Here is a 27,652-nt window from a genome sequence, read left to right on the forward strand (position 1 = left end):
GCCTTAGAGGGAACACTGTTTATTACACAAAAATCATGTGAAAACCCTTGCAAACTTTTCTTTTTTGGCTTTGAATACTATAGATAAGTGGTTTTAAGTATATTATGTGTGAAGGTGGTGTAAAATCTTTAGACACATTACAGAGACCTTAACCTTCTAGCTAGTACACTTCTTTTCATTAAAATAGCTTTGTCCGGGGGGCGGGTCCTAACTGCTGCCGAGACCAGACGCATCTCTCAGAAGCTCTAGGCCTTATACTGTCCATATACTAATTATATACTTTCCAGTCAATAATCAATGATCTCTTATTGTGAAACTGGAGATATGTAACAAAGCTGAACGGATCTATTCTGATTTCGGGAGAACTACAGCTACGCAACTGCTTTATTGGACGTTTGCACATACCCAGTGAAGGCCCTCTTCTAGCAACATATTCCCCCCCCCCCCGTCTGCTGGGTGAAGCAGAACCGCTATAACAGTAATAAGAGGGGGTATAATTGTTAACCAACATGGATGACACTCTACACAACGAAATTCAAGTACTTTTAAGTGCCTTAGCCCTGCAAATGGACAATAACCATGCGCAACTGATACACACACTGAAAGTTAACTCTCCTATTCTGCCGCCTAAAGAATTACAAATGGCGGCCGTGCCGGAACACGACAGGCGACTTGGTGATTTGCAACCTCCATCCAGTATAATTATGCCCACAACGGATGTCTCACATGAGTTATCTGACGCAGATCCTCCGAAGTCCAGTGCTCTGCATCTGTGTAGAGCTGAGTTGTTCGCTGCATCCGTTAGTGACACGCCGAGGAAGCATTCATTCACATGGGCAGAGGCTGGGATGGAATTTTCAAGTAAAGTGCGACTGTCCTGTGATCCTATCATATCTGGGGACCTAGACTTTTCTGCAGGACTCTTACTAACAGGTATGGCAGTGTCGCTGTTATCCTATATTTCCCAGTTATCATTACGCCAAGAGGACCAGCTGGATACAAGAGAGCTTGTGCTAATGCTCCCTTCTAACCTGTCTTCCATTATAGGCCTCCGTAGTGGAATTGGATGAAACTTTGTACATAGGATTATTATTGCAGCCTGGAACTGATCCTCCTCAGACTATGTAGACTCTCAAACCTAATCTGTTATAACTTTAATGTTCTTCTAAAACGCACTCACCCTGCTAAAATGGAGATTGAATCTCTCAGGACTTCTTATGGTCAGTTGCAATTTAACAGGCATTTTGTCCTTTTCTAAAACATAAATATGGTTGGGTACAATATGTTTTACCTACACTTGTTCATCAAAAGTAATTGTTAAACTTTGTAATTAGTGGGAAGCCTTACCTATTTTCATATTAATGTTATTATGCTTAGTATAGAGTCTGGAGTAGATACAACTTACTGTACTATATATATAATTGTTGTAGGGTCAAAATTACTATATGAGAAGCTAACTAGATAGCTAGCCCCTTTCTCAGAGATTACTTAATGGAGGTGTCATAGGCTAGATGGGTCATATAATTGGTTTATAATTAACATTAAAATTTGTCTCTATATTCCCGGAAGAGGTATATTACTCCAGTTATTTGTCAGGCTGAGAACTCAGAAGTATCTGGCATAAGGTATTCTTTTAAAGATTGCTTTCAGGAGTGGGCACAGGTATACTTAGACCCTAGTGGGGAGAGTCTTTTGAAGCAAACAATATCCTCATCAGCTTTAAAGGAATTATAGCATAATACTTCTCCTGTTGCTCACTCACTTATGGCATAACCATGATCTGGAAGCAACTGAGTAGTTCTATTGCCACTCTTAATCTAAACACGGGAGATCATAAACATTAGTCTATAACTCATTGGCCAACTCCTGCACGTATAAAGTGAGTTTAATATCTCTGAGTACTATTTGACTTTGAACTTTTATATGTTGGTAGATGAAATATAAAACTTTTTTGCGCTACCTTGTAGGGTAAGCCTTTGCTCCTAGGATATTTTCCCCAAAAATATCTTAATTAGGTATGCAGGAAAGGTTGGAGTTTAGGAGTGCTGGCGCAACTAAATGCTTGAACCCTTATATTTTATGATAGTAATAAGCGAATGCTTGAACCCTTATATTTTATGATAGTAATAAGCGAAGGATGTTAGTAAGGAAGGGTGTAATTTGAGATATTACACTAGACCTAATTATTTGGAATATATATTTTTTATTATTTGATCAAAAAGTAATAAGGATTTTTTACAAATAGTTAAAAAATAAATTGATATAAATAAACATATATGTACTAATATCACAACCTATATATGTGATCTAGATCAGTATTAAATACACTAGTATGTAGTTTTTGTAATTTTTTGTAATGGTTTTGACTCTTAATGAGTATGTTAAATATGGTTTAAAATATGAGCTTCACAGTATAAGACTCATCTAAGTATTGTACCTAGTACATTGAAAACTTAGTGCAATAGCCTAAAAAAGTCGAATATACAATTAATAGGTTTAACAGTTCTTAGCACATTTGATTCACAGTGTTGCTTCGTGTGTAATAATAGATTGTATTGAGTCTAATGAAAAGATGCAATTACAGGTGTTAGTAAAAACACGATTGCAGAGATAAGTCTTAAAACATGTATTTTCTTACTAAAACTTTCTTACTAATAGTCGGCCGACAAATTTATATGTATACAATAGTAGTATCGGAGTTTGGTTGAAAAAACCACCGGTGAATTTAAAAATATAAAAAATATAAAAGGTATCAATAAAAATAATATGTTTTGTTTTAGGATAGTCTTTAGATAGTTTGTATCGGTTTGTACAAATTCTTGATAGGATGTGCTTCTTTTGTTTATGTTAGCAAAAGTCTTTGATGCAGCTTCTTATCTCTGTTAATAGTGTCAGAGTGAGGTCCGTGTAATAATGGGCTGTTTGCCAAAAGCTCTACGGTCTAAGGAGATTATGCAGTAAGGAGCGGTATAACTTACTGTACTCTTAGCCGATTCTGGAGCCCGGTTCAGGTAGTTCCGCTCTGCTGGTCCTTCTTTGCAGGATGTGGAGTCTCCGCTAGCTGCGTGCAGCTTCGTGTTCCTCTCTAGTTGGTGTAATCCTTGTGGCGGTCAGTTATTAGACAGGTGATGTTGGACAAAACACCAAATGTGTTTTGAAAATACCTTGGTCTTTTATTCTTTTTCAGCGCTTGCCAAGGGAGCGGGTGGATTCAAACCTGGGCTTATAGCAGGTAGTGCCTATAGCCGCAGTGAGGTCAGTTCTTTTAGATTTTTCATGTATAAACACATAAATATTCTTTGTCTATGAAAGAATAATTATGTGTTTATACATGAAAAATCCAAACAAATAGCAAAGAAAATATGTCAAGTCTTTGTTTTTTTCGTTTAATACTAATTGTAAGATTGCTTGATAATTGTTTAATTGAAGGGACATTTTGAAATAAAAAGACCGCCAAGCCAACACACAGTAGTACAGCTTGAAAAAGGCCAGTGTAATGGCCGAAACGCGTAGCGAACTACTGTGATCTTTCCTATACTTTTACACATCTAAAAGAACTGACCTCACTGCGGCTATAGGCACTACCTGCTATAAGCCCAGGTTTGAATCCACCCGCTCCCTTGGCAAGCGCTGAAAGACTTTTGCTAACATAAACAAAAGGAGCACATCCTATCAAGAATTTGTACAAACCGATACAAACTATCTAAAGACTATCCTAAAACAAAACATATTATTTTTATTGATACCTTTTTATATTTTTAAATCCACCGGTGGTTTTTTCAACCAAACTCCGATACTACTATTGTATACATATAAATTTGTCGGCCGACTATTAGTAAGAAAGTTTTAGTAAGAAAATACATGTTTTAAGACTGTTATCTCTGCAATCGTGTTTTTACTAACACCTGTAATTGCATCTTTTCATTAGACTCAATACAATCTATTATTACACACGTAGCAACACTGTGAATCAAATGTGCTAAGAACTGTTAAACCTATTAATTGTATATTCAACTTTTTTAGGCTATTGCACTAAGTTTTCAATGTACTAGGTACAATACTTAGATGAGTCTTTTATACTGTGAAGCTCATATTTTAAACCATATTTAACATACTCATTAAGAGTCAAAACCATTACAAAAAATTACAAAAACTACATACTAGTGTATTTAATACTGATCTAGATCACATATATAGGTTGTGATATTAGTACATATATGTTTATTTATATCAATTTATTTTTTAACTATTTGTAAAAAATCCTTATTACTTTTTGATCAAATAATAAAAAATATATATTCCAAATAATTAGGTCTAGTGTAATATCTCAAATTACACCCTTCCTTACTAACATCCTTCGCTTATTACTATCATAAAATATAAGGGTTCAAGCATTCGCTTATTACTATCATAAAATATAAGGGTTCAAGCATTTAGTTGCGCCAGCACTCCTAAACTCCAACCTTTCCTACTTTTATATGTTGACTGCCTTATTCCCTGTTCCTACCTAAGATTGATACAACGCCTAGCATAACAAACTTACACACTTCTGAGAACTTTAGAACCAGATATCTTAGTAAATTGTTATCAACTGTATAACGTTTGTGTGTTTACCCATTGAGTGCTTCAAAATATTTCTTGTATATATAACTACTATATATTTCCTACTGACACTGTATTGTTAACATAGAAGGTTGATATCCCTCACACTAATCTGCATATCTTAGATTAGACCCATGGATATATTTCACCTGCTACAGTACTACAGTACCCTGTTTGTCGTACATTTGATATACCTACCTACAAATATGCAATATAGGCTCCAACCTAGTTTTCCCCTTGCCCTGAGACTCTGCATTTAGATAGAGCTCATTGGCCCCCATTACAAATAGTACTAATAAGCCTCAGAATTTCACATTCGGACCTGGATATATTTTTCTGAGAGAGTGGGTCTATTTGCACGTATTTAAACTATTATTTACTGTAGTGTGTAATTCCATGGAGTAGGGACAATAGAACATATACATTGGGCTAAACTATTGTCTTGCTTGTCCGACCCCTAGTTTTCACTGATAGGGCAGTGTCGGAGTCAGGACTTGTTGTAAAAGTTTTTATTCTAATATGTCTTTACTAATGATTTAGCTTGGCAGCATATTTGGCTATCCAGCTCTTTATACTCACATTATTTGGATGACAATTCACATATTACCTGTGGCTCTTGCTCTGGGTGATCCCCTCCCCATTATATAAAACAAGAGTCCTTTCCCTCAGAGTCTATTTCACTTTACATACAAACTGCACTTATCTGAGTGTATGTCCCACTACACCTAGCTAACTACCCCCCTCTTTATACTATAGTTAGATTTCATTTTGATTAAAGATTAACTATTGATCTTCCCCTATCCCCTAGCTATATATTTAGGCCCAATAACCTACTTTTAAAGCGTGCTTACCCGCTGATTGTTATTGGCTTTCCTAAAACCCATATGTGCTTACTAATTTGGTTACCATATGTCTTGACAACTCCTTGCACTTGAGAGGTCCATAAGTGACCCTCTAACTAACCAATTACCTAAACTACTATATTTAAAAAAAATGGAGGTTTCAGAAGCCTGGTTGCTATTATACACTGTTATGTTCCCTTTGTTCAGCTATTATTCTTGGTATTCTTTTTTGTTATACATTTGACAGTGTTTATTGTATGGTTTTACGCCTACTCCTTGTCAGTACAAGCCTATCTTTGTATGTTTCTCGTTTCTTGCTAAACCTCAATAAAAATAAAATAAAAAAAAATAAAAAAATAGCTTTGTCCATTCTGGTGTGTGTATGTGTATATATCTCCTCTTAAGTCTGGATAAAAGAAACAAACCTTAAAAATATTGATTGTGAATACATTTACATAAATATTTGCCAACCTTTTTTAAAATTATTCTTGCATCTATTTATTTAATATTACTATATTTAAAAAGGTAAAATTCTACTTTTAAAATAAGATCCCAACTAAAAACTAGTATAGTAATTATTTTTTTAGGAAATGTTCTAGCTCAAAATCTGTGTTTAAACCATGTGGAATAAATGTATTTAAGGTCTTATTACTCAACCAATTTTTTCCTTCGTCAATCTTCTCTTTAATATAGATTTCAGTTAATAGATTATTTAAATTCAGTGCTTTTTTTTAAACCATAGATTTGGTCTTTCTTTTAAAATGTCTATTATTGTTGGGTCTCTCTCTTTAGAATACCCTAATGTTTCTGAATATTTTTTGTTTGGATTTCTTTGCTTTGGATATGAATACATTGCTATCTGTGCAATTTCTTCTTATTCCATGTATCTGCCCCTTTGGGATATTGTTCAACCATCTGTGATGGTGAAAACTGTCCATATTGATTGATAATTATTATTATCGCTTAATAGTAAAGCGCCAACAGATTCCGCAGTGCTATAATTTATATTTAAAGCTTAGCAATCTCTTATGGGCAATATTATTGTGGAATATAGACCAGTTAGATTTAATTAAAAAAATTTGATTTTAGGGATAGGTAACAAAAGATTGTAAAAGCACATTACAATCAAGTTAATTTCTGTTTGTATTACTATGTATTATCATCAATAAGTCTTTTTAATATTGTGTTGAATTCAAATACATGTTTTCTGTTTTGAATACACCCGGTATTGGTAAAATGGTGATGTAACAATAATTAACAAGCTATGAGTAGAGATTAAATGCAGTCAGTATGATTCTTAGTAGCGCAAACAAATGTTATTTGTTATGTTTTTTAGGTACAGAATGGAATCAAACAGACCTTTTAGAGAATGTAAAGCAGACGGAACATGGAGTAATGCAGATCCAGTATGTGCAGGTAACTTATAATATCATGTTGTGGTTGTTTTTCCCCTTTTTAAATGACATTTAATTTAGAATTTGTCAGGCTTACAGAGGCATGTATCTCTCCATCAGATATTTAAATATTTTATTTTTACTTTAAATAGTATTTTGCTATATAAATGTATTACAATTTTAGTGAACTTCCTGCGTTGTCATGTTCTTTTATGAATTGTTATACTACTGTAGTGTTCCTTCCCCACACAGCTATTTTCCTACACTCCCTATCGAGTAGTTGTGCAGAGCTACGTACTCGGCAGCCAGATATCACTGGTTGTAATAGTACAAGCTGTGCACAGTATTGCATATGGCAGTGATGGCGAACCTTTTTAAGCCTGAGTGCCCAAACTGCAACTTGAAAGCAACTTATATATCTCAAAGTGCCAACACTGCAAATAAACCAGAATACCAAGTGTTTTTCATTAAAAAAAAAAAAAAACACTTGATACAACTGTCTGAGCTAATAATTAACTGCTATTGTCTCAAAATAAAAATACAATAAGAGGTTTCAATGATACAAACAGAGAGAGAGAGAGAGAGAGAGAGAGAGAGAAACAGATAAATAAAAAGAGAGAAAAAGAGACAGAGAATGAAAAGAGAGAGAGAATGAAAATAGAGAGTGAGAGTGAAAGAGAGAGAGCGTGAGAGAGTAAAAGAGAGAGTGTGATTGAAAGAGAAGGAAAAGAGTGAGAGTGAAAGAGAGAGAGAAAATGAAAAAAGAGAGTGAGAGTAAAAGAAAGAGAAAGGAGAGAAAGAGAAGGGAAAGAGTGAGAGTAAAATAGAGAGAGTGAAAGAGAGATTAAGAGAAGAGAAAGAGAAGGAAAATAGAGTGAGAGTGAAAAAGAGAGAGAAATAGAGAGGAGAGATAGAGAGTAAGAGACAGAAAAAGAGAGAATGAGAGATAGCGGTGTTTCCAGGGTAGTTTAACAGGAGCACCAGTACTCACAGTGTGATTTCTGCATAATCTCTATCTTCCCAGCTGCCAATCATGTGCAAACACTTAAGCAGCCATCTTAAATGGTAAAAAATAATTTTAATACCTAAAAACATTCTCATTTTATCTTCAGATGACCTCTGAGGACTTTGTGTTTGTGTAATAAGCAACCACTGGCAACAAGCGAGGGAAAAGTAATTAAACATAGTCTTTCACAAAAAGCAATGAGATAATATCTGTCATTTTTTTTAAAGATAGAGTATTGATATCCACACCAGCACATGTACAAGAAAAACATAGTAGCATACTATTAAAAGTACAAGGCGACCCTCAGAGGTGTACATTGTGATCCCATTCAAAAGTAGCAAATAATAGTGCCTCAGTCTGGATATGCATGTCAAATGGTCAAAACCACATACCACAGTCCTAAATGAGACTACTGGCATAGCAGGATCCTACACGCTGGAACATTACTTCACAGTGCAGTGGGGCTACATTACATTACATTACAGAGAACTGCTTCCAATGACATCATCAGAGACACACACTAGCAAACAAGAAACTAATACACAAACCAAGTGAATTGAAATGAAATACCAGCTGCCTCGCATGGGCTGAATTATCCTGCCCGTCTGCCCTGCCCAGAATCTTACTTCCTCGGCCTCTGCTGCTGTCTTGCTTTTTCCCTCCACCAGGGCTGTCACTGTTTGACGGGCAGAGTTACTACTGTGATGCTCCACCTTCGTAGTTTGTGTGCGTTCCTGCCACGCTTTACAGGCCATACAAGTCCCTTAACAACAGTAAGCAATGTTTGCAGAGTTATGGCTCACGTGCCAACAGACTGGCCTCTTGAGTGTGCCATAGGTTAGCCATCACTGGCATACGCCATAGAAGGCAGCAGTTTTCTGTCTTGCTTTAGCAAAAATAAGGCAACTTGTCATGGAAAGTTAACCCTGTGCAGGAATAATAATCTATAGAGAGTCGGAAGGCAGTTGCATGTTTGGGTCCTTATACTATTTATGTAAGAAAAAGCGGTTTCCTTTTATGCTGTGTATGTCCTGTATTGAGTTATGGTGTACAGCCAGTAATGTTTGGCAGCTAAGCAGCTGGGTCTGTACTTCAGCTGGTTAGGAAATAGAGCAAAACATAGTGAGTCATGTGGTTAAGAAACAATACTGTAATATTATAAGCTAATAACAGGACAAAAACACAGGAAAGTTCACTCAATTTTAACAACTTAAAGGGACACTGAACCCAAAATTTTTCTTTTGTGATTCAGATAGAGCATGCAATTTTAAGCAACTTTCTAATTTACTCCTATTGGCAAATGTTCTTCATTCTCTTGGTATCTTTATTTGAAAAGCAAGAATGTAAGTCTAGATGCCGGTCCATTTTTGGTGAACAACCTGGGTTGTTCTTGCTGATTGGTGGATAAATTTATCCACCAATAAACAAGTGCTGTCCAGGGTCCTGAACTTTCTTTTTCAAATAAAGATAGTAAGAAAACAAAGAAAAATTGATAATAGGAGTAAATTAGAAAGTTGCTTAAAATTGCATGCTCTATCTGAATCACGAAAGAAAAAATGTGGGTTCAGTATCCCTTTAAATTGCAAAATGTTAACCACATGTATTACACAAATACTATTTAATCGCCGCACCATTAGCACTACTAGTAGCTAATTTGACATTGGTGTTTACACACATATATTCCTCTTGTCACTGGGTCACCAGATGTGTTCAGCTAGCTCCCAGTAGTAATTTGCAGGGGTTAGACATATTAGTTATATGCAAACAACAGTACAATAATATGCTCTAACATAGTACAGCATTTTATTTGCACTTTTTGCTGCTAAGCCTTTTTCACACCTGTGTTCTAATCCAATTTTGAGCTTTTTTTTTTTTTTTTTTTTTTTTTTTTTTTTTTTTTAGTCATAGTTCAGTGAGTTACCTGCACATATATTAGAAATAAATATATATTACCAGCGATAAACTGTCGGTCTATACCCGTATCTAAAAGGGGGAAAGGAAATTATCGTAATGTGTATATTCGAAAAATGTATTATATGGATATATCGTGCAGCATGAAAAAAGATTCAGTGTACCCTTAACACTGTTGGGAATATTAGTAAACAAGAGAACAAATCAATTATGCTTCAGCGCACAAATATACAATTTGGTTATTGGATTACCAAGTATTAATATTCCATATAAATGTTCAAGAAACTTTTAAGAGTGTATAATGCAGACAAAGTCCAAAATGTACTTATACAATAAGATTACTGGTAGATGGTTTTCTTCTTACCAGAAATTACCCCAATCATATGAGGTAATTTATGCTCTCAGGAAAAACCAATACAGGTCCAGCCCTTGGTCTGTAGTTGTTATCCTCCGTAGCACATTTAAATAGGGAATTTTTTGATGAGCCTCTTAATCTGTATATCACTGTATTCTTTTTCAAGCCACTTTTCTGGTAGAAACTTCCAGCTTTCTCTGTGATGTGTAGTCTTGGGCCTCTAGTTATCAAGCCGTCAACCTCAAATACGCTGGAATTCCGCAGCGTATTTGTGGCGAGGCTGATTCGACTAAGTTATCAAGCCCTGCTGCCCGGCAAAGTAGAATTTTGTGACGTAAGCTTCGATCCGCCGGACTCAGTCCAACACAGATCGATTCTTACGTCACTCCAGATGTTCCGAACACAAGTTCGGCACAATCTGACTACTTTTGCTAGTTATCAAAAAACTAGCAGGTACGCTCGGCACTTTTCCGGCCCAGCGTACCTAGTTTTCAATCCGCCGCCCTGGAGGTGGCGGATCCCATAGGAATCAATGGGAGTCTGACCATAGCGAAAGTTCATGTTCGCTGCTGTCCGACATCCCATTGATTCCTATGGGAGATGTCTGCACCTACACCACCGCAACTAAATTCATTTATTCCCCCCTAAACCGCCGCTCCCGGACCCCGCCGCAACTATAATAAATATGTTAACCCCTAGGATTCTATCAGCCAATCGGAATTAATGTAGGAAAAATCTGGCTGATTTAATCAGCCAATCAGATTGAGCTCGCATTCTATTGGCTGTTCCGATCAGCCAATAGAATGCGAGCTCAATCTGATTGGATCAGCCAATCGGATTGAACTTCAATCTGATTGGCTGATTAAATCAGCCAATCAGATTTTTCCTACCTTAATTCCGATTGGCTGATAGAATCCTATCAGCCAATCGGAATTCGAGGGACGCCATCTTGGATGACGTCACTTAAAGGAACCGTCATTCGTCGGGAAGTCGTCGGTGGAAGAAGATGGCTCAGCGTCGGCTCGTCTGAAGATGGCTCCGCTCCGCTCCGGATGGATGAAGATTGAAGACGCCGCCTGGATGATGACTTCAATTGGATGGAAGACTTCTTCAGCGCCCCTTGGATGATGACTTCGGCTGCTGCGGATGTCCTCTTCTGTTCCATAAAGGTAGGATGATCTTCAGGGGGGTAGTGTTAGGTTTATTTAAGGGGGGTTTGGTTTAGAGTAGGGGTATGTGGGTGGTGGGTTTTAATGTTGGGGGGGGTTGTATTTTTATTTTACAGGCAAAAGAGCTGATTTCTTTGGGGCATGCCCCGCAAAAGGCCCTTTTAAGGGCTGGTAAGGTAATAGAGCTGTTAACTTTTTAATGTAGAATAGGGTAGGGCATTTTTTTTATTTTGGGGTGCTTTGTTATTTTATTAGGGGGCTTAGATTAGGTGTAATTAGCTTAAAATTGTTGTAATATTTTTGAAATGTTTAACTTTTTATTTTTTTATTTTTTGTACTTTAGTTAGTTTATTTAATTGTAGTTATTTGTAGGTAATTTAATTAATTTAATGATAGTGTAGTGTTAGGTTTTGTATTTCTTTTAGCTAGGTAGTTATTAAATAGTTAATAACTATTTAATAACTATTCTAACTAGCTAAAATAAATACAAAGTTACCTGTAAAATAAATATAAATCCTAAAATAGCTACAATGTAATTATTAATTACATTGTAGCTATCTTAGGTTTTATTTTACAGGTAAGTATTTAGTTTTAAATAGGAATAATTTATTTAATGATAGTGTAGTGTTAGGTGTAATTGTAACTTCGGTTAGTTTTTATTTTACAGGTAAATGTCTCTTTATTTTAACTAGGTAGCTATTAAATAGTTAATAACTATTTAATAGCTATTGTACCTAGTTAAAATAAATTGACATTTGCCTGTAAAATAAATATAAATCCTAAAATAGCTACAATATAATTATTATTTATATTGTAGCTATATTAGGGTTTATTTTAAAGGTAAGTATTTAGTTTTAAATAGGATTAATTTAGTTAATAAGAGTTATAATATTTAGATGTATTTAATTAATATTTAAGTTAGGGGGGTGTTAGGCTTAGACTTAGGTTTAGGGGTTAATAATTTTATTATAGTGGCGGCGGTGTAGGGGGGGGCATGATAGGGGTTAATACATTTATTATAGGTGGCGGCGGTATAGGGGGGGCAGGATAGGGGTTACTAGGTATAATGTAGGTGGCGGTGGGCTCCGGGAGCGGCGGTTTAGGGGTTAATACATTTATTATAGTTGCGGCGGGGTCCGGGAGCAGCGGTTTAGGGGTTAATACATTTATTATAGTTGCAGCGGGGTCTAGGAGCGGCGGTTTAGGGGTTAATAACTTTATTTAGTTGCGGGGGGGCTCCGGGGGCGCCGGTATAGGGGGTAGAACAGTGTAGTTTAGTGTGGGTGCTTAGTGACAGCTTCTCAATAAAGCTGGGAAAAAGCCGAAGAGCAGCGAGATCGGATGAGTGATAACTATCACAGTCCGCTGCTCATCGCCCCGTACTTGGTGCGCGGCTTTTGGACAGCTTTATTGATAACTTTGGCGAGCGTATTCAGGTCCGCGGCGGCGATGGTAGGCGAGCTTAGGCGGGCGTATTGGGGCCGGCGATGGCAGGTAAGTAGACACGTTGATAACTAGAGGCCTTGGTGTCTCCCCGGAGTATGGTATTTCTAATAGATATTCTCTGGTCACAAATTCTCGGCAGGATATAGAGAAAGAGACAAGGAAAAGGCACATAGCATAATTCTTATCCTCGAGTAACAGCTAGATCCCATGCAGCTAAAGGATACGTGAACTCACAGAAGTCAGACACCAAGACTACACATCACAGAGAAAGCTGGAAGTTTCTACCAGAAAAGTGGCTTGAAAAAGAATACAGAGATATACAGATTAAGAGGCTCATCAAAAAATTCCCTATTCAAAAGGTGCTACGGAGGATAACTACAGACCAAGGGCTGGACCGGTATTGGTTTTTCCTGAGAGCATACATTACCTCATATGATTGGGGTAATTTCTGGTAAGAAGAAAACCATTTACCAGTAATCTTATTGTATAAGTACATTTTGGACTTTGTCTGCATTATACACTCTTAAAAGTTTGTATATTTGTGCGTTGAAGCATAATTGATTTGTTCTCTTGTTTACTAATATATATATATATATATATATATATATATATATATATATATATATATATATATATATATATATATATATATATATTTCTATAGAAATTATTGCATAGGCAATTGGCACATCTAGACAAGTATCCCCGCTTGCCTTTACCCAAAAAAACTCCATATACATTGTTACCAATGAGGCAGAGGATTCTGGGAAAGAAATGCAAATTAGATATGCAACATTTCAACTTTTTGCTTCAAATACTGTGTTAACACACAGCAATTCCCCTAATGGGGTAAGTGCAGCAAAAATCACTACTGGACAGTCATTTCATTTTTATTAGAACTCATCAGCAGTAGATATATTTTTGATTGCTGCTAGGTAAAGCTCATTCCAGGGCAAAATCAAGATTCATTAAAATTATGGTGGAGATAAAAGCATGAGATTAAAATCCTCCATATTGCAAAAGTAAATCAATAGAAATTATTGCATAGGCAATTAGCACATCTAGGCAAGTATCCCTGCTTGCCTTCACCCCAAAAAAAAAATATATATATATAATTTTTTTTGTTTCTTTCAGCAGATTAAGAATATAACTGCAACAAAAAATGTAAATAAAAATATATATTTCTTTCTAATGGTAGTGAGAGTCCATGAGACCTTACTCAGCTGGACGTGAGGAAGAGGCAAAGACACCCTACACCCTAGCTTTAAGTATCCATCCTACTTCCCTTTCCCTCCCATCTTTGCCTCATCAAGGAGAGGGCAAGGATAGAGGTGCTCTGTAATTTCAAGTCAAGTAATTATTTCTCTTGTTAAGTGTAGTCAGTCCACGGGTCATCCATTACTTATGGGATTATATCTCTTCCCTAACAGGAAGTGCAAGAGGATCACCCAAGCAGAGCTGCTATATAGCTCCTCCCCTCACACGTCATATCCAGTCATTCTCTTGCACCTAACTAAAGACAGGTCGTGTGAGAGGACTGTGGTGTTTTAAACTTAGTTTTATTTCTTAAATCAAAAGTTTGTTATTTTAAACGGCACCGGAGTGTGTTGTTTGTTCTCAGGCAGCATTAGAAGAAGAATCTGCCTGCGTTTTCTATGATCTTAGCGGACGTAACTAAGATCCACTGGCTGTTCTCGTACATTCTGAGGAGTGAGGTAACTTCAGAACAGGGGAATAGCATGCAGGGCCCCCCTGCAAGGAGGTATGTGCAGTAAATTATTTTCTAAGGAATGGAATTGACTGAGAAAATACTGCTAATACCGATGTAATGTAAGTGCAGCCTTAAATGCAGTGGTAGCGACTGGTATCAGGCTGATAAGTATGTGTGTATACACTGAAGTATTTTTCTAGGGAATGGAATTTACTCAGAAAATACTGTTAATACTGAAGTAATATCTGAGCCTTCACTGCAGTAATAGCGACTGGCAGCAGGCTTATTAATAACACTTCATAACTTTAAAATACATTTGTAAAACGTTTACTGGCATGTTAATCGTTTTTTGTGAGGTACTTGGTGATAAAACTTATTGGGCATGATTTTTACCACATGGCTGTCGTTTTTTTCTGCATAGAAACAGTTTACTGAGCTTTCCCACTGTTGTAATATGAGTGGGAGGGGCCTATTTTAGCGCTTTTTTGCGCAGTAAAAATTCAGTCACAGTCTTCCTCTTTCATCCTCCATGATCCAGGACGTCTCTACAGAGCTCAGGGGTCTTCAAAGCTAGTTTTGAGGGAGGTAATCAGTCACAGCAGACCTGTGACAGTGTGTTTGACTGTGATAAAAACGTTATTTATTACATTGTTATCCGTTTTTGGGTATCAAGGGGTTAATCATCCTTTGCTGGTGGGTGCAATCCTCTGCTAACTTTATACACTTACTGTAAAAATTTGGTTGCTATAACTAATTTGGTTCATTGTTATTTCAACTGTGACAGCTTTTTTTGTGCTTCTTAAAGGCGCAGTAGCATTTTTTATATTGCTTGTAAATTTATTGAAAGTATTTTCCAAGCTTGCTAATCTCATTGCTAGTCTGTTTAAACATGTCTGATACAGATGAATCTGTCTGTTCACTATGTTTAAAGGCCAATGTGGAGCCCAACAGAAATTTGTGCACTCAATGTATTGATGTTACTTTAAATAAAAGTCAAACTTTGCATGTAAAGAAATTATCACCAGACAACGAGGGGGAAGTTATGCCGACTAACTCTCCTCACGTGTCAGTACCTTCGCCTCCCGCTCAGGAGGTGCGTGATATTGTGGCGCCAAGTACATCAGGGCGGCCCATACAAATCACTTTGCAAGACATGGCTACTGTTATGACAGAAGTACTATCTAAATTGCCAGAATTAAGAGGTAAGCGCGATCACTCTGGGGTAAGAACAGAGCGCGCTGATAATGATAGAGCCATGTCTGACACTGCGTCACAGTTTGCAGAACATGAGGACGGAGAGCTTCATTCTGTGGGTGACGGATCTGATCCAGGCAGACTGGATTCAGAGATTTCTAATTTTAAATTTAAGCTTGAGAACCTCCGCGTATTGCTAGGGGAGGTATTAGCGGCTCTGAATGATTGTAACACGGTTGCAATTCTAGAGAAAGTATGTAGGCTGGATAAATATTTTGCGGTACCGGTGTGTACTGACGTTTTTCCTATACCTAAAAGGCTTACAGAAATTGTTAACAAGGAGTGGGATAGACCCGGTGTGCCCTTTTCACCCCCTCCTATATTTAGAAAAATGTTTCCAATAGACGCCAGCACACGGGACTTATGGCAGACGGTCCCTAAGGTGGAGGGAGCAGTTTCTACTTTGGCTAAGCGCACCACTATCCCGGTGGAGGATAGCTGTGCTTTTTCAGATCCAATGGATAAAAAGTTAGAGGGTTACCTTAAGAAAATGTTTGTTCAACAAGGTTTTATCTTACAACCCCTTGCATGCATTGCGCCGGTCACTGCTGCGGCGGCATTCTGGTTTGAGTCTCTGGAAGAGACCATTCGCACAGCTCCATTGGATGAAATTATGAACAAGCTTAAAGCCCTTAAGCTAGCTAACTCATTTGTTTCTGATGCCGTCGTACATTTAACCAAACTTACGGCTAAGAACTCCGGATTCGCCATCCAAGCGCGCAGAGCGCTATGGCTTAAATCCTGGTCAGCTGATGTGACTTCTAAATCTAAATTGCTTAATATTCCTTTCAAAGGGCAGACCTTATTCGGGCCCGGCTTGAAAGAAATTATCGCTGACATTACTGGAGGTAAGGGCCATGCTCTGCCTCAAGAGAGGGCCAAATCAAAGGCTAAACAGTCTAATTTTCGTGCCTTTCGTAACCTCAAGGCAGGAGCAGCATCAACTTCCTCCGCTCCAAGACAGGAAGGAGCTGTTGCTCGCTACAGACAGGGCTGGAAGGCTAACCAGTCCTGGAACAAGGGCAAGCAGGCCAGAAAACCTGCTGCTGCCCCTAAGACAGCATGAAGTGAGGGCCCCCTATCCGGAAACGGATATAGTGGGGGGCAGACTTTCTCTCTTTGCCCAGGCTTGGGCAAGAGATGTCCAGGATCCCTGGGCATTGGAGATCATATCTCAGGGATATCTTCTGGACTTCAAAGCTTCTCCTCCACAAGGGAGATTTCATCTTTCAAGGTTATCAGCAAACCAAATAAAGAAAGAGGCGTTTCTACGCTGTGTACAAGACCTCTTACTAATGGGGGTGATCCACCCAGTTCCGCGGTCGGAACACGGGCAAGGATTCTATTCAAATCTATTTGTGGTTCCCAAGAAAGAGGGAACCTTCAGACCAATCTTGGACTTAAAGATCCTAAACAAATTCCTAAGAGTTCCATCGTTCAAAATGGAAACTATTCGAACCATCCTACCCATGATCCAAGAGGGTCAGTACATGACCACAGTGGACTTAAAGGATGCCTACCTTCACATACCGATTCACAAGGATCATTACCGGTATCTAAGATTTGCCTTCCTAGACAGGCATTACCAGTTTGTAGCTCTTCCCTTCGGGTTAGCTACGGCTCCAAGAATCTTTACAAAGGTTCTGGGCTCACTTCTGGCGGTACTAAGACCGGGAGGCATAGCGGTGGCTCCGTACCTAGACGACATTCTGATACAAGCGTCAAGTTTTCAAACTGCCAAGTCTCATACAGAGATAGTTCTGGCATTTCTGAGGTCGCATGGGTGGAAGGTGAACGTGGAAAAGAGTTCTCTATTGCCACTTACAAGGGTTCCCTTCCTAGGGACTCTTATAGATTCTGTAGAGATGAGAATTTACCTGACGGAGGCCAGGTTATCAAAACTTCTAAATGCTTGCCGTGTCCTTCATTCCATTCAACACCCGTCAGTGGCTCAGTGTATGGAGGTAATCGGCTTAATGGTAGCGGCAATGGACATAGTACCATTTGCGCGCCTGCATCTCAGACCGCTGCAATTGTGCATGCTAAGTCAGTGGAATGGGGATTACTCAGATTTGTCCCCTCTGCTAAATCTGGATCAAGAGACCAGAGATTCTCTTCTATGGTGGCTTTCTCGGCCACATCTGTCCAAGGGGATGCCCTTACGCAGGCCAGATTGGACGATTGTAACAACAGACGCCAGCCTTCTAGGTTGGGGCGCAGTCTGGAATTCCCTGAAGGCTCAGGGATCATGGACTCAGGAGGAGAGACTCCTTCCAATAAACATTCTGGAGTTAAGAGCAATTTTCAATGTTCTTCTGGCTTGGCCTCAGTTAGCAACTCTGAGGTTCATCAGGTTTCAGTCGGACAACATCACGACTGTGGCTTACATCAATCATCAAGGAGGAACCAGGAGTTCCCTAGCGATGTTGGAAGTCTCAAAGATAATTCGCTGGGCAGAGTCTCACTCTTGCCACCTGTCAGCGATCCACATCCCAGGCGTGGAGAACTGGGAGGCGGATTTTCTAAGTCGCCAGACTTTTCATCCGGAGGTCTTTGCCCAACTGATTCATCGTTGGGGCAAACCAGATCTGGATCTCATGGCGTCTCGCCAGAACGCCAAGCTTCCTTGTTACGGATCCAGGTCCAGGGACCCGGGAGCGGTGCTGATAGATGCTCTGACAGCACCTTGGGTCTTCAACATGGCTTATGTGTTTCCACCATTCCCGATGCTTCCTCGATTGATTGCCAGGATCAAACAGGAGAGAGCATCGGTGGTTCTAATAGCGCCCGCGTGGCCACGCAGGACCTGGTATGCAGATCTAGTGGACATGTCGTCCTGTCCACCATGGTCTCTGCCTCTGAGACAGGACCTTCTGATGCAGGGTCCTTTCAAACATCCAAATCTAATTTCTCTGAGGCTGACTGCATGGAGATTGAGCGCTTGATTCTATCAAAGCGCGGATTCTCTGAGTCAGTTATTGATTCCTTAATACAGGCTAGGAAACCTCTTACCAGGAAAATTTACCATAAAATATGGCATAAATATTTATATTGGTGCGAATCCAAGAGTTACTCATGGAGTAAGGTTAGGATTCCTAGGATATTGTCTTTTCTACAAGAGGGTTTAGAAAAGGGTTTATCTGCTAGTTCGTTAAAGGGACAGATTTCGGCTCTGTCTATTCTTCTGCACAAACGTCTGGCAGAAGTTCCAGACGTTCAGGCTTTTTGTCAAGCTTTGGCTAGGATTAAGCCTGTGTTTAAGACTGTTGCTCCGCCGTGGAGCTTAAACTTAGTTCTTAACGTTCTGCAAGGCGTTCCGTTTGAACCCCTTCATTCCATCGATATCAAGCTGTTATCTTGGAAAGTTCTGTTTTTAATGGCTATTTCCTCGGCTCGGAGAGTCTCTGAGTTATCTGCCTTACATTGTGACTCCCCTTATCTGATTTTTCATTCAGACAAGGTAGTTCTGCGTACTAAACCTGGGTTCTTACCTAAGGTAGTCACTAACAGGAATATCAATCAAGAGATTGTTGTTCCATCATTGTGTCCTAACCCTTCTTCAAAGAAGGAACGACTTTTGCACAATCTGGACGTTGTCCGTGCCCTGAAGTTTTATTTGCAGGCAACTAAAGATTTTCGTCAAACTTCTTCCCTGTTTGTCGTTTACTCTGGACAGAGGAGAGGTCAAAGGGCTTCGGCTACCTCTCTCTCTTTTTGGCTTCGTAGCATAATACGTTTAGCCTATGAGACTGCTGGACAGCAGCCTCCTGAAAGGATTACAGCTCATTCTACTAGAGCTGTGGCTTCCACCTGGGCCTTTAAGAATGAGGCCTCTGTTGAACAGATTTGCAAGGCTGCAACTTGGTCTTCACTTCACACTTTTTCAAAATTTTACAAATTTGACACTTTTGCTTCTTCGGAGGCTGTTTTTTGGGAGAAAGGTTCTACAGGCAGTGGTTCCTTCCGTGTAAAGATCCTGCCTTGTCCCTCCCGTCATCCGTGTACTTTTAGCTTTGGTATTGGTATCCCATAAGTAATGGATGACCCGTGGACTGACTACACTTAACAAGAGAAAATATAATTTATGCTTACCTGATAAATTCATTTCTCTTGTAGTGTAGTCAGTCCACGTCCCGCCCTGTTTTTTATGGCAGGTCTAAATTTTATTTAAGCTCCAGTCACCACTGCACCCTATAGTTTCTCCTTTCTCGTACGGTTTCGGTCGAATGACTGGATATGACGTGTGAGGGGAGGAGCTATATAGCAGCTCTGCTTGGGTGATCCTCTTGCACTTCCTGTTAGGGAAGAGATATAATCCCATAAGTAATGGATGACCCGTGGACTGACTACACTACAAGAGAAATTAATTTATCAGGTAAGCATAAATTATATTTTTCTTTTACAAGATGTACCGAGTCCACGGTTTTCATCCTTACTTGTGGGATATAATCCTCCTGTTAACAGGAAGTGGCAAAGAGCACCACAGCAGAGCTGCTATATAGCTCCTCCCTTAACTCCTCCCCCCAGTCATTCTCTTTGCCTATGTTTCATAGGAAGTAGGTAAAGTTTAAGAGGTGATAAAATATTAGTTTTTAGTTTCTTCAAGCAAGAATTTTTTGTTTTCAAATGGTACCGGAGTGTACTATTTTTCCTCAGGCAGAACATGGAAGAAGAATTCTGCCTTGAGTCTGATGATTTCAGCAGTTGTAACTGAGATCAATGTTTTCTTCCCACAAGATGTCTGAGGAATACAGTGAAATCTTCAGTGTGGGGAGCGGTTTGTTGCTGCAAGCAACTTTGAGGTATGTGCAGTCTAATTTCATTCTGAGAAGACCCGGTTCAGAATTGACAGACATGAAGGTACATACTAGTGGGGCATGCAGTAGTCCGGACAGAATGGGACTAGTCCCTTGTGTAAAATAACAATACTTTGTTTACACATATTATGTTAAAAATTGGGCATTGTTCCAGTAACTTTTTTGTGAGACACTGTGTGTTGGACATTCACCGGGCAGACATTGTATAAGGGCTGCTTCGTTTTTATTGTATGGGGGTTCCACATGGCGTTGTTTTATTTTAAATAAGGCATGACTTTCCATGCGGCTTGGTATGCTCAACTCCCATCGTAGTAGATGGGCGGGGCCTAATTTTCGCGCCTCAGTGAGAGCCGGAGGAGACAGCTTACAGAGGTTTACTCCGGGTGTTAGACAGACTGCCTAATTGTTTTCCGGAACGTTCCTTTTGACACTGAAGGGCAGGTAGGCGCCACAGCAGAGCTGTGGCGAGGTGCAGTTAGATTAAATGTTTGTGAAAAGTAACGTTTTTTTACTGGTGGGCCTTAAAGTTGTCACAAGGGTTAAAATCGTTCCTTACTTGGGATGCAATATCATATAGCATATAGGTACCTTCCCTATCAAAATTGGTCATTTTGCATAACGTTTGGGCACTTTTGCAGAATCTGTGTACACTTGTTTTCCTTAAAGGTACAGTAACGTTTTTTCAAAAATCGTTTTTTCTCAAATAATAAAAATTTTCCAACACTTGTGCTGTTTTTATTAGTCTGTTCAACATGTCTGATATTGAAGAAAGTCAGTTTTCTATGTGTTTAGAAGTCGTTGTGGAACCCCCCCTTACATTGTGTCCTACTTGTACTGACAGGGCCTTACACTGTAAAGATCATATTTTAGGTATTGATAGTGTGCCTAAAGATGATTCTCAGTCTGAAGAGAACCAGGACATGCCGCCTAATGATTCTCAAGTGTCTCAACTCATAACACCGGGAAAAGAAACGACAAGTACTTCTAGTGTGTCTACTTCTTTTACCCTGCAGGATATGGCGGCAGTAATGTCTAATACCCTTACAGAGGTACTGTCTAAACTGCCAGGTTTGCAGGGTAAACGCAGTAGGTCAGGTTTGGAGGCAAACGCTGAACCTTCTGATACTTTAGTGCCTATTTCCGATACACCTTTACTATGCTCTGATGTGGGGGTTAGGGATTTTCTGTCTGAGGGAGAATGTTCAGAATCAGGGAACCCAATTCCTCATACAGACTCGGACACTCCGTCCTTTAAATTTAAATTAGAACACCTCCGCCTGTTGCTCAGGGAGGTTTTGGCAAATCTAGACGATTGCGATCCTATCACAATTCCCCCAGAAAAATTGTGTAAAATGGATAAATATTTAGAAGTGCCTACTTACACGGATGTATTTCCAGTTCCTAAAAGAATTGCGGAAATTGTTAAGAGGGAATGGGATAGACCAGGTATACAGTTCTCTCCCCCTCCTAACTTTAAGAAAATGTTTCCGATAGCTGATGCCATGCGGGACTCCTGGCAACTTGTCCCTAAGGTAGAAGGAGCTACCTCCACTCTAGCTAAGCGTACAACTATACCCATTGAGGACAGTTGTGCTTTTAAAGACCCTATGGATAAGAAATTAGAGGGTCTTCTAAAGAAATTATTCGTTCAACAGGGTTTTCTCCTACAGCCTGCATTGTTACAGTAACTTCGGCAGCGGCTTTCTGGTTTGACACCCTGGAGGAGTCTCTGAAGGTAGAGACCCCCTTAGAGGAAATTCTAGACAGAATTAAGGCTCTTAAATTAGTTAATTCTTTTATTACCGACGCTGCTTTTCAGATTGCAAAATTAGCAGTGAAGAATGCAGGCTTTTCCATTCTGGCGCGCAGAGCGTTATGGCTAAAGTCGTGGTCTGCTGATGTATCGTCTAAATCTAAGCTTTTAACTATTCCCTTCAAGGGTAAGACCCTATTCGGGCCTGAGCTGAAGGAAATAATTTCTGACATTATAGGCGGTAAGGGACACGCCTTACCTCAGGACAAATCCCTCAAGACGAGGGGTAGACAAAATAATTTTCGTTCCTTTCGAAATTTTAGAGGAGTTTCCTCGACTCCCGGTTCCTCTGCTAAGCAGGAAGGGAACTTTACTCAATCCAAGTCGGTCTGGAGACCTAACCAGGCCTGGAATAAAGGTAAACAAAACAAGAAGCCCGCTGCTGCTACCAAGACAGCATGAAGGGGCAGCCCCCAATCCGTGACCGGATCTAGTAGGGGGCAGACTCTCTTTCTTTGCTCAGGCTTGGGCAAAGGACGTACAGGATCCCTGGGCATTAGAGATTGTGTCCCAGGGGTACCAGCTGGAATTCAAAGATTGTCTCCCCAGGAGGAGATTTCATCTTTCACGTTTGACTGTAGACCAGACAAAAAGAGAGGCGTTCTTACGCTGTGTAAAAGACCTCTAAACAATGGGTGTAATTTGCCCAGTTCCAAAGCTGGAACAGGGGCAGGGGTTCTACTCAAATATCTTTGCGGTTCCCAAAAAAGAGGGAACCTTCAGACCAATTTTAGACCTCGTGTCTAAACAAGTTTCTCAGAGTCCCATCGTTCAAGATGGAGACCATTCGTACGATCTTACCAATGATTCAGGAGGGTCAATATATGACCACTGTGGACCTGAAGGATGCGTACCTTCACATTCCTATCCACAAGGATCACGGCTCCCAGGATCTTCACAAAGGTTCTAGGGTCCCTTCTAGCGGTTCTCAGGCCGCGAGGTATAGCAGTGGTTCCCTATCTGGATGATATCTTGATCCAGGCGTCAACCTATCATCTGTCCAAATCTCACACAGACATCGTGTTGTCATTTCTAAGAACTCACGGTTGGAAAGTGAACGTAGAAAAGAGTTCACTAGTCCCTCAAACAAGAGTTCCATTCCTAGGAACTCTAATAGACTCAGTAAACATGAAAATATTTCTGACGGAGGTCAGAAAATCAAAGATTCTAAATGCTTGCCGAATTCTGCAGTCCCTTCACCAGCCAACAGTGGCGCAGTGTAATGTCCCCTTTAATTCAGCCCCACCTTCTTTTGCTTTATAAGTGCACTTCCTGCTATCCTCTTTGCTTGATTATTTTGTTTGGCACAGGTTAAAGGATACACTCCTCCACTCCAGCTGACAGATATTGAGCCTCAAGCCTTTTTACCTATTAGGCTACTTGTTGCCTTCATCGCTATCCTGAACAAAGTACCTGACTCTTTTGTTACACATTTTGCTGTTCAGCTCCTCTCCGTTCTCAGCTACAGAACACTTCCTGTTTCCAGCGGATTGACTTTGTACAGCCGGATCTACACGCTGTCCACGCTCACACCTTCCAGTAGCTTTCACGGACACTGCTACTGCTCCCTTCTCATCGTGTTAACATACACCAACCACCGGATTCATTCTACTACAGCTGCTAGTACTTGCAAGTATATCTCAATCTGTATTGAACTGCTAATTGTTATTTGTCTGCCATTCCTTGCTTGCAATACTTTGCTTATCTATTGGATATCCTGTTTTCTATCATTTGCTGCTTAAATCTCCAGTCTGCATTCTAACCATATCTTATGCTTTGCAACAATCAAAGTACTAAGAACATATCAGCCGTATATTTTTGCATAGAATCATTTATACTTATATCAGCAGTTATCCTAACCTCTACCTGCTGTATTACTTTGCAAACACTCAGTTTCACTCTTACACTGCTGCTGGGAATCATCCATTACTATTAAAGTGCTGTATTAATACTGACACTGCAGGCTAAGTCTTTCCTGTGGTTGTTCCGCTATTACAGCTACACAACATTTAAATATTGTAGTTATAACATAATAATCAAGCCTTAAAAAAAAAAAAAAAAAAAAAAAAAAAAAAAAAAAAAAAAAAATATATAGCTGCTAATAGTAATGGATCCCCAAACTGTGAAAACTGAAATTGATACTCTTAATCAAAAAGTTGAATATCTGGCAAGAGCACTTACAGATTTGCAAACCGAGAACAAAGCCTTAAAGAATTTGGTTAAAGACATAGTTGCACCAAAAAACCCTGAGCCTCCAGAGCCACAGGTAAATCCACCAGCTTTATTTTCAGGGAAAAGAAATGAATTCAGAGACTTTAAAAATGCCTGTTATCTTCTATTCACCATGAAACCCAGGACCTATTGTTCTGATAAAATAAAAGTCTGCACAGCCATATCTTATTTAACTGCCGAACCCAGGTCATGGGCAAACAGACTATTTGAGTCAAATAATCCTATTTTGGAGTCCATTGATCAATTCTTTCTTTCCATGGCAGCTTTATATGAGGATAGTAATACCCAGATTCAAGCAGAAACTAAACTCAGAGCACTTAAACAGGGTAAACGTCCTGTTGAGGAGTTTATAACTGATTTTCAAATGTGGGCAACTGACTCCCAATGGAATAACATTTCCCTGAAAAATCAGTTTAGATTGGGACTTAATGACACACTTAAAGATGAACTTTCAAGGCTGGAGATGCCTGATACATTGCAAGGATTAATGAAACTAGCAACCACTTTAGACCGTAGGTTTAGGGAGAGACGCTCTGAAAAATTATCAACAGACACACCCCCTAGAAGGTTATTGTTCCCCACTACTGAAAAACATAATCACCAACAAACACCCATGGAGATAGGTGCCATTAAAGGTCCTCTATCAGCTGAGGAAAAAATGAGACGACGCATGTCTAATCTCTGTCTTTATTGTGCGAATAAGGATCATTCAGTTTCATCCTGTCCAATTTTAAACCGACAAAAGAAGGGTAAGCTGACTAGTATAAATTCTGCCACACCTAAATTAAGTGTAGACCACCAATCATTCACATTATCTCTGTCTTTGCAGTGGGATCTCCAACAAATCAAGACTGACGCAATAATTGACTCCGGGGCTTATGATTGTTTCATAGATTCTAAGTTTGTTTCTGTAAATAAAATACCTTGTGTTGATAAGCATACACCTGTGTTTATAAAAGTTATTGACGGTTCCTTCATACATAACGGACCCATCACACAGCACACCATACCTTTGTTAGTTGCTACAGATCATGGTCACACTGAATATCTCAGTTTCGATGTAATACCAAACTCTTTACATCCTATTATTATGGGATATACATGGTTGAAAAAACATAACCCGAGTATAAATTGGGTGAAACCTAATATTTTATTTGATTCCCATTACTGCAAAACCACTTGTTTCCCCTATCAGTTACTTGGAGCAGTAGACATAGCTATTCCTGCTGAATACCATGATTTAACTGATGTCTTTGATCTAAAAGAGGCTGAGGTCTTGCCTCCTCATAGGGTATACGATTGCCCCATAGATTTAATCCCTGGTTCCCAAATCCCATACGGGAAAATTTATCCACTTTCACAGAAGGAGTTGCAACATTTAAGGGAATACTTAGATGACAACTTGAGAAAAGGCTTTATAGTACCCTCTGTCTCACCTGCAGCTGCAGGCATGTTTTTTGTTACTAATAAGGATCAGTCACTAAGACCAATCATCGATTATCGGGCCTTGAACTCAATTACCATAAAGAACCGTTACCCTCTGCCACTCATCCCCGAACTCCTAGAACGCTTAAATGGCGCCACCATTTTTACTAAATTGGATTTGAAGGGGGCCTATAACTTAATAAGAATCAAGGAGGGGGATGAGTGGAAGACAGCTTTTAGAACGAGGTACGGACTCTTTGAGTATAAGGTTATGCCATTTGGGCTGTGCAATGCCCCTGGCACATTTCAACACTTTATAAATGACATTTTCAAAGATCTAATTGATGTGTGTGTTATCATCTATCTCGATGACATTTTGGTTTATTCTAGAGATACACAGGAACACATAAAACATGTCAGGTGGGTCTTAACAAGACTTCGTGAACATAAATTATTTGCAAAGGCAGAAAAATGTTTATTTCATGTACATGAAATAAAATTTTTAGGTTATATTATCTCCCCTGACAAAGTACAGATGGATCCCGAAAAAGTGATGGCAATTAAGAACTGGCCCAAACCCACTAACTTGAAATCTCTACAGAGATTTTTAGGGTTCGCTAATTTTTATCGTAGATTCATATACAACTTTTCTACTATTGTGAAACCACTCACAAATCTAACCAGAAAGGCAGTTCCATTTCGGTGGACCCCAGATGCTGATCAAACCTTTAACTTACTAAAAGACTGTTTTACTACCGCTCCAATTTTAAGTTTACCAGATCATACTTGTCAGTTCATTCTGGAGGTGGATGCCTCAGACACGGGCTTGGGTGCAGTTTTATCCCAAAGATCTGATGAGAAACATCCTACTCACCCCATTGCCTTTTATTCCAGAACGTAGTTACCCGCTGAAGTTAATTATTCAGTAGGTGACAAGGAGTTGCTGGCAATAAAATGTGCACTGGAGGTCTGGAGGCATATCTTGGAAGGCACTGACAAAGCTTTCATTATCTACACTGATCATAAAAACCTTCAATATTTAAGACAGAATAAGACATTATCTTCCCGTCAAGTGCGTTGGTCACTTTTTTTTGATAGATTTAATTTTTTAATAACATACAGACCAGGCAAACTAAACCTCAAAGCTGATGCCCTTTCTCGACTGTCAGATAACAGACCACACACAGACGACACTTTACAAATGATACCTTCTCATAAAATAATCGGAACTTTAAACAATCTTGAAGTTGATATTTTAGAGGCTTTAGAAAGTGACAGGCTGCCTACACAATTTCAATTGCACAAAGAACCAAACGGTCTTCTCACAATGAATCAGAAATTGTACATACCAAAACAATTAAGATCCAGAATCCTAGATCATTATCATGATCATCCTCTGTCTGGTCATTTAGGTATAACCAAAACAACCGAACTAATGCAAAGGAATTTCTGGTGGCCAAATATGGGTAAAACTATACAAGATTATGTCACATCTTGTGAGACATGTGCACGATACAAAATCGAGAGGAAAAAACCAATAGGTTATCTCACACCTCTTCCTATTCCTGATATTCCCTGGACTGTAATTTCCATGGATTTTATAGTGGAACTTCCACCATCACAAAATCACAACACAATCATGGTAGTCGTCGACCATTTGACGAAACTTGCTCAC

The 27,652-nt window shown here is 39.2% G+C and overlaps 1 protein-coding gene across 4 annotated transcripts in view; it reads left to right on the forward strand.

Annotated features, from left to right (window-relative positions):
• The window catches only part of LOC128653411 (membrane cofactor protein), a 226,810-nt gene that overhangs the window by 57,836 nt on the left and 141,322 nt on the right, over window positions 1–27,652 (forward strand). For all 4 annotated transcript variants that reach the window (XM_053706676.1, XM_053706678.1, XM_053706679.1 and 1 more), the window contains exon 5: window positions 6,781–6,860. In XM_053706676.1, the coding sequence (XP_053562651.1) occupies window positions 6,781–6,860 (80 nt within the window). The remainder of the gene's footprint in view (window positions 1–6,780; window positions 6,861–27,652) is intronic.

Source organism: Bombina bombina, chromosome 3 (assembly GCF_027579735.1).
Source record: "Bombina bombina isolate aBomBom1 chromosome 3, aBomBom1.pri, whole genome shotgun sequence".
Classification (NCBI taxonomy): Eukaryota; Metazoa; Chordata; class Amphibia; order Anura; family Bombinatoridae; genus Bombina; species Bombina bombina.